Source organism: Fukomys damarensis, unplaced genomic scaffold, assembly GCF_012274545.1.
Source record: "Fukomys damarensis isolate Sample0158 unplaced genomic scaffold, DMR_v1.0_HiC HiC_scaffold_22, whole genome shotgun sequence".
NCBI lineage: Eukaryota > Metazoa > Chordata > Mammalia > Rodentia > Bathyergidae > Fukomys > Fukomys damarensis.
The window spans coordinates 26,843,730-26,850,894 of NW_022900934.1; the positions used below are offsets into that span (position 1 = coordinate 26,843,730).

Consider the following 7,165-nt stretch of genomic DNA (forward strand, 5'->3'; position numbering starts at 1 on the left):
CAATGACAGAATTGTGCTTTGAAATGACTTTCCAATGATCTCTGAATCCATGCATACAATAACCGACCCATTCCCAATCTGTAACTAACACAACTTCATACTCAAATGCTCTGTAGGTTCAACACTGTGCTCTGCTGAATGAGCCCATGCCTGGCCAGTATGGCTCTCCTAAAGGTAAGGTAACAATTATTTTTAGCATTTTGGATTTAGAATAGAGCAATATTTTCATCCTTTAATGATGATCTTTCCTCCTTCCTCCTGTGCTTCTGTGCATGCTCTCATACAACAAAGCTTAAAATGTAGTGAAAAATGATGATTCTAAACCTATGTTTCAGGAAGGATATTAGTCTAAGAACCCAGGTGGCCTTCTCATTGAAAATAGTTTTTTTTTTAAACTTCACTAAAATATCAACAAAATGTCTTAAGCATTTTTGACCTTTCAAGAAAGTAAGGCCAACAACGCCAAGCCCAAGTATAAGCAGATGCTTTCTCTGAAGGCAGTAGATGAAGCTGGTTTTTGTCTTGAAGACATTTGCATGAATCAGGTGAATTTGAACTCTGGTTGCTATAGCTTTGGGGAGGGTAGGACTGGGCAAAGGGGAGGAGCTGCCCCAGTAGGACACCCCTACATACTTCTTAGTCCTTAAATTGTGACATACACATGTAAGGACAAACTTATTACACATTCCTTCTTCAGCAGATGTTCTCAAGGAAAACTGCCTCAGTTTGCACTTTGGTCCTCAGTATATACATTAAAAAATTTCACTGAATATTTACAACCTCAAACTGACCCTTATTAGTCTCTCATCCTGAATTCGTGGTATATGAGTGGTTTGGAGAAAAAAAAGCCCTGATAAATTAGTTTAAAGTTGACCCAAGATTATAGTGCCAAGATTTCAGACAGAAGTAGATGAAGGAATAGACCTTTAACTGAGGACTCAACCAATACACTTGGATAAATTTCTGAGGGAATGTACCCAAATCATAACCTCAAATAACAAAACACATGAAGAAAGAGGCCAATATAAATTAAGGCCAGCAGAAGCCATACTCTAGAGAATAAGACCTCAAAGACTCTCAGTTATCAATTGTCAGGAATAGTAGACAGGTTTGAAAAAATAAAGTTCACAAGGCCTGAATTTCCCCTTATGAACTGGATATTGTACAGTGTAACCCCTTAAATAATAATATTAGAATTATGAAGAAGCATTGCAATGTTATGTGGAAATTATGTGTTCAAAATGAAGACTTAGCAAGTCTGGAAAGGATGAACTGCAGGAGTAGGTAGCTCAGTGGCTTCTAGTACCTATTCCTGCTTTCATCTTTCTCTATCACACACTAATGGTGTCATTTGGAATCTCCATGGTTAACTGACCAAGGAGGAAAAATCAGTGCCTGGTTTGTGGTGTGGTCTGCATGGTATGCTAGCACAGAAGTGCTGTATTATATCCTGGTGTAGGAGCAACTCTGAAAGACAGTGTTTAGGGAAATCCTTCTAGGAGACATAGGAATGGCCTAACATAGGAATCTATAGTAATTCATGGATAGTGGAAATAGATTGAATGGCTTTTCCAGGACTTAGAATGACAATATAACAATGAGGTCTGTGATAGCTATCTGGATGGACCACTGTGAAAGGGGCAAGATGTGAAGATATTTTCAGTGCTCTCGGAAGGGAGACAAATAAAGCCCTCACTAATCTAGTGAACAAATAATCCATCCTCCACCCACAATTCAGGGGCCATCCCTGTTGTTGGATGTCCATATCAGGCTGGGTCAAGGAAATATTCTCTGGAGCCAGCCCTTTTCAATCATTTCTATTCCAATCTTGTAGCAACTGGGACAAAGGAGTCTTTTAGCTCAGACTTCCTGCGTCAGCCCTTCTCCTAAGTGAGAGATAAGATGGATGTCGGGATCAAAGTTGGCAGGAAACTGGATGCTTTCATGAGAGGTGTCTACTGTTCTACAAAGAAAGCTTTTTAATAGCTACTCATGCAAGTTTTAGAATTTTGATCTTGACCACTTAATGGTTTCATCAAAAGGCAGGACAAATGTAAGCAGTACCCTTGGTATCCCAAGATAGTTGCTTGGAAGACAGGGCACATGGAAAGATCAATAGTGCTGGGATATTTAATTAAGTGATTAAGGCTTTGTACACATGTCACCTATACACAGGAACACTAAAAGTGAATTCAATCTTGTGGAAATTGTTGGACTTTTTAAGAAGATCATTTAAGAGTTTACCATGGGAAGTAGTGAATGTTTGGACTTCTTTACACAGCTGTTTTTTATCTAGAATTACATATGGGGGAGGTAAGGGTGGGTCATGATGTATTTCTAGTATCTTATTTTGTGACTTTGTCCATTGCTCTGAGGACATGGGTGAGTAACACTGAGAAGTCATAAAGTGTGGCGAACCTCCGGGGTCAACATCTGAGCTCCCTGGTCCTTGTCAGAGTCCTCACCTCAGTCGTTGACATTTTCTTCAAAGCGGTTTGCAGCGGGTACTGTCATAATCACATCAAAAGCACCTGATGGTAAATCGTACCAAGTGGTGGGAGTTGCCTTGGGAAGTATCTTGTCAAAGGCCCCTTGGCTGTGGCTTTTACTAGCTGAAATGCAGCAGATGCGATGATTTTTACAAACTTCTTTTATTGCTTCTCCGTATTTGCAGTGTTTCCTGCAGGTCCCCAATTTGTTCCGGCATTTTCTCCCATCACCGTAGGCTAAATAATCAAAGGAAAGACCACTGATTTTAGGTTGTTGATATTCTCAGTTTTAGTAGCATGACTGTGTACCCGGGCTCTCATAAGAACATCATGGGTGATAACGAGATTATGGTCATAAGTCTGTCACCACAGAAGTGAGATGAATCTGAGCATCAGTGCAAAGAAACTGGAGCCAGTTATAATGAAGCTACCTGGGCCCGTGCCTAGCTATCCACATCAAGAACTTTAACTATGGCTAAGTTATTTGCATTTGGTTAAATTAATTTGAATACATGCTACTGAAATTATGCCTGTGCATATAAAAGATATCTGTGTAAAGACTAATAATAAAATGAAATAACCGTGTATCTGTACCTTGATTGAGGACTAGACCATTACTAGGAACTTACAATTGTGTGTTTTTATGTGACAGATTTAATTTATTTGGGGATTAGGCCAGTGATTCTTCAACCCTCATATGCATATGAACCCCATAGAGGTCTTGCTGAAAGGTAGATTCTGATTCATTTGGTGGGGCATGGACTGAGTTTATATTTCCTAACAAATTTCTAGGTGATGCCGATATTGTCAGTCCATAAGCCACACTCCTTGCAGCAAGGTTTGAAGGCATTAAAAAAAAAAAAAACACAACGCAGTAAGTTCCGTGTACTCAGCATCATACATCCTATGACTTCCAGCCAAATAAAGTACAATTAGAATGAAATATCCCTTATATTTGGAAATTAAACGTGTGGCAAAAAATAAAACTCGGATAGTAGTAGTAAAAAGTCAGAAATAACGAAGTCAGAAGTAACAAAATCAGAAGACTTCTGGAAAGACTGATCAAGGAAAAAGGACAATAAAATCATCAGGATGAAACACTGAAATAAAAACAGATACAGCATATTAAAAACAACAGAACAGAATTATCAATAAGTGTATGCTGATAAAATTGAAAACCTAGATGAAGTGAGTAAATTCCCCCCAAATTTAGAGGGGTGGCATTGGGAAAACAATAAATTAGTAAATGTTAAGAAATTGAAATAGTAGTGTAAGACTAATCCTTAAAGCTTCCCCGAAGCCTTGGCCCTGGATGATTTCTTTTTCAAATTGTAGTAAAATACACACAACATGAAATTTACCACCTTAGCCATTTTTAGGTGTACAGTTCAGCGGCATTAAGTGCCTTCTTATTGTGCTAACATCACCACTGTTGATTCTCAGAGCTCTTCTTATTTTGCAAAGCTGACACTGTACACCTGTTAAACAGTGAATCTCTATTTTTGTACTCCCCAGCCCTTGGAAACCATCATTCTACTTTCTGTCTCTATAAAACTGACTACTCTTAAGTTTCTCATATGATTAGAATCATACAATATTTTTCCTTTGTGAGTTAAGTAAAGCCTTCATGACTCATTTATATTATCATGTGCCCGAATTTTCTGCCCTTTTAAGGCTGAATAATATTCCATTGCATGTATATACCATGTTTCATTTATTCATTGATCTACCAATGGATATTTGAGTTGTTTTCATCTTTTGGCTCTTGTGAATAACACTTTGCTATTAGATGATTTTAAAAGTGAGTTCTACAGATTTCACAGGTGACTTAGGTACTAGTTTGTATAAAATACTCTAGAAAATGGGGCAAGGGGAGAAAAGCTACTTGGCTTAATGTATGATGCTACTACAATTTTGGTTCTAAAACCAGAAAGTTGTAAATTTGTTTGTCTGCAGAAGAAAAAAATACCCCAAATTAAATATTATTCAACTGAATTCAGCAGTATATTAAAATACATCATGATCAAGTAGGGTTTAACCTTAAATGAAAAATATCATCCAACATTAAAAATCTATTAATGCAATTCACAATTTTTCTTGAATTAAGGAGATAAATAATTATCTTGATGCAGAAAAATGATTTGATAAAATTTATTGCTTGCTTATGATGAAAACACCAAGAGAAGTAAAGCTAGAAGGGATTTTCCTTAAGTTCATGAAGGTTATGTATCAAATTCTAGTGCAAACATTAACTGACAGAGAAACTTGAATTACCCCAATATTAGGAAAACAAAAATACTCTCTATTGTCATTATTGACTAAATAATAGTGATGGACCTGGTCAATGTCAGCTCCATCTTCTGCATAGCAGCTCTGCAGGTATTTTCTGACCCGTTCACCAACTTCTAGAGTATGAGGAAAGTAAAAGGACTTCATTTGAAGGTGTAAAAGTACTTTTAGGACAAGAAAACACAGGGAAGTATGTGTTGAGAATCTTTCTCAAGAACTGGTACAAGCGGCAGAGAGAATCACAGTGAATAAATCTCTCACCTGATGCCTCAGGTGGAAACTTGGAATACAAAACCAGGGACAACTGTGGGTGTTGGTTTGCTCCTTCCTGTCTGTTGAGGATCACTTGTCATGCCCCAGGCTCTACTGCTGCCAAGGACATAGTCTTAACTCGGGCGCTGTGCGGCTGTGCCAGCTGCACATTGAAATCTCCACAGGCCGGAGCCCATTATACCTTCATTTTTGTAGCTTCCTTGGGTTCTGATTACCTGGGATCACTTGGAGCAGGAATACAAAGACAGAAAAAGCCACCAGCTGAAGCTTCATGGTCCTTGAGAAGTAGGAGGCAGGAGATCTAGGAGTCCAGAACACCGAGTGCAGCCTGAATCTGATCAAGAGTTTTATTGGCCGCTCTGTAGTGGAGGCAGAGGGATGGACTTATAACCAGACAGGTTGTAAAAATGTATCCATGCGAAACAGTCTGTTGGCTGGTGCCCTGGGGAGGGCCTGGTACAGGCACTAGAGGGACATGCAGAGGGTTTAAGTCAGATTTCAAGAGAGTTTGGAGACATGGAGAAGAACTCACATAATCAGACCTGTTCCCTGGCTTCCCCAGGTCTCTCTTTGGGGTCCAGCTTTGACTCACAGTTCCTCTCACTCAGGCAGAGGCCTACTTTTGGTTTTTTATTTTGTTTTTTTAATTTTTTTTCTCATTGAGTTCATTGGTACATTTTAGGTTTACAGAACAGTTACCTTCATCACTGGGATCTTGCACCTTTACTTGACAGGTCTTGGTTCTCATTTTTTCCCCTTACCCTTGCCCCCCTTCCCTATTTACAAATACTTATTTCCATTTTTAATTTTTTTCACATTTTTTTCTTTTACCTTATTTCCTCTCCCCTCCCCTTCCCACTTCCCCTACACCTTTAGCCCTTTTCTTCCTATTTCACATACTTTTGAGCCACCTCTTTATGTGTCTCTGCACTGGGGTATGAGGTTCCTAAGAATAAGGATGAAATCTCATTTTTGAATTCCCAAGTCACAAAGTACATCCACAGTGAAGGTTTGTGGAAATAAAACATAATAAATACATGATCATGTGTAGGCTAGATCTCTCATATATGTTCCCCACAGGTAAAGTGATTTGCCTTAGATAAATAAAATTAACTTGCTGCAGAGTATGAGGAAGATCATTTATAATATGACTCAAATAGGATGCAATAAGCCATTACTCAATGTCATCAAGAAATGCTCCCTCCCAGAGGTGGCTCTGCAGTAACCTTGACAAGGACACCACTGTGCTCCTTGGAAGTCTGAGAGGACCCTAACGTTTAGCTCTGCCTTGGGGAAGAAGAGTCAGCCTAGGCCCACCTTGCTATGGTCACATTTTCACACTTATTTTAACTCTTGCTTCCTCTTTTTTACTTCATCCTAAAGTTTCCCATAAACTGTAGAGGAGTTTGCTGATTTCCCTTTTCTGGAATTGATGGCTTTTCTGGGAGGATTTAGGAGGGCTGCCATGTGGATGAAAACCCTTCTCTTCTGGATGGCACCACACGAAGTTGTCTAGTATGGCGATGGCCTTTTTCCATACCATTGTTAGATGAATATACTCTAACACGTTAATAGCAGAGCTTCCTACCACAGAAAGGCTGTTCAGGCCGGTTAAAGGTGTTCTATAACTGATTTTTTCCCAAGGTGGAGCTAAACAATGAGAAAGGAGGGATTTTTACAAAGGAGAGAGAATGTCTTTCCTAGCTCTTTCCAAGCATAAAAATCTATGTTCTTAACTATTTAAGTGGATTCTGGCCATGTTCTGAGGATGAGAGACTTTCTAAGCTGGCAGAGAAAAACCTTTATTTGAAGGAGCGATGCTGTGGAAGCGCAGAAAAGTCTAGATTATTCCCACCTGAATTCCTGCTCCCTGCCCTACTCTGAAGTGGTGGTGGTAGGAATGCAGGAAGAGGCACGACTGGCGGAAGACAAATGTACAGACAGCGACTTGAAGGGCAAAGGCCTATTTTAGACCACAGTAGGAATACAGTAAGGGACTCCTGAGATGGATACGAGTACTTAGAATACATATTTCTTCTTAAGTGAGCTTTGGTAGCTTTTGTTTTCAAAGATATTTTCTCATTTCATCTAAGCTGTCAAATTTACCATGACAA

General features: G+C 39.1%; 1 protein-coding gene across 1 annotated transcript; it reads right to left on the minus strand.

Annotated features, from left to right (window-relative positions):
* Positions 1 to 2,125: 2,125 nt before the first annotated feature.
* On the minus strand, positions 2,126 to 5,429 carry LOC104873919 (beta-defensin 118). Its single transcript, XM_010640870.1, has 2 exons — positions 5,267 to 5,429; positions 2,126 to 2,726 (listed from the first exon to the last, which is right to left on the minus strand). The coding sequence occupies exons 1-2, from the start codon at positions 5,322 to 5,324 to the stop codon at positions 2,467 to 2,469; spliced, it is 318 nt and encodes a 105-aa protein (XP_010639172.1). The 5' UTR covers positions 5,325 to 5,429; the 3' UTR covers positions 2,126 to 2,466.
* Positions 5,430 to 7,165: the final 1,736 nt, after the last annotated feature.

Bases quoted from the DNA above. Each gene is read 5' to 3' on its own strand.
- LOC104873919 (XM_010640870.1), bottom strand. From the start codon at position 5,324: ATGAAGCTTCAGCTGGTGGCTTTTTCTGTCTTTGTATTCCTGCTCCAA. The intron at 2,727-5,266 runs GTAATCAGAACC...TTGATTATTTAG, and splicing joins CCTGCTCCAAGTGATCCCAG to CCTACGGTGATGGGAGAAAA.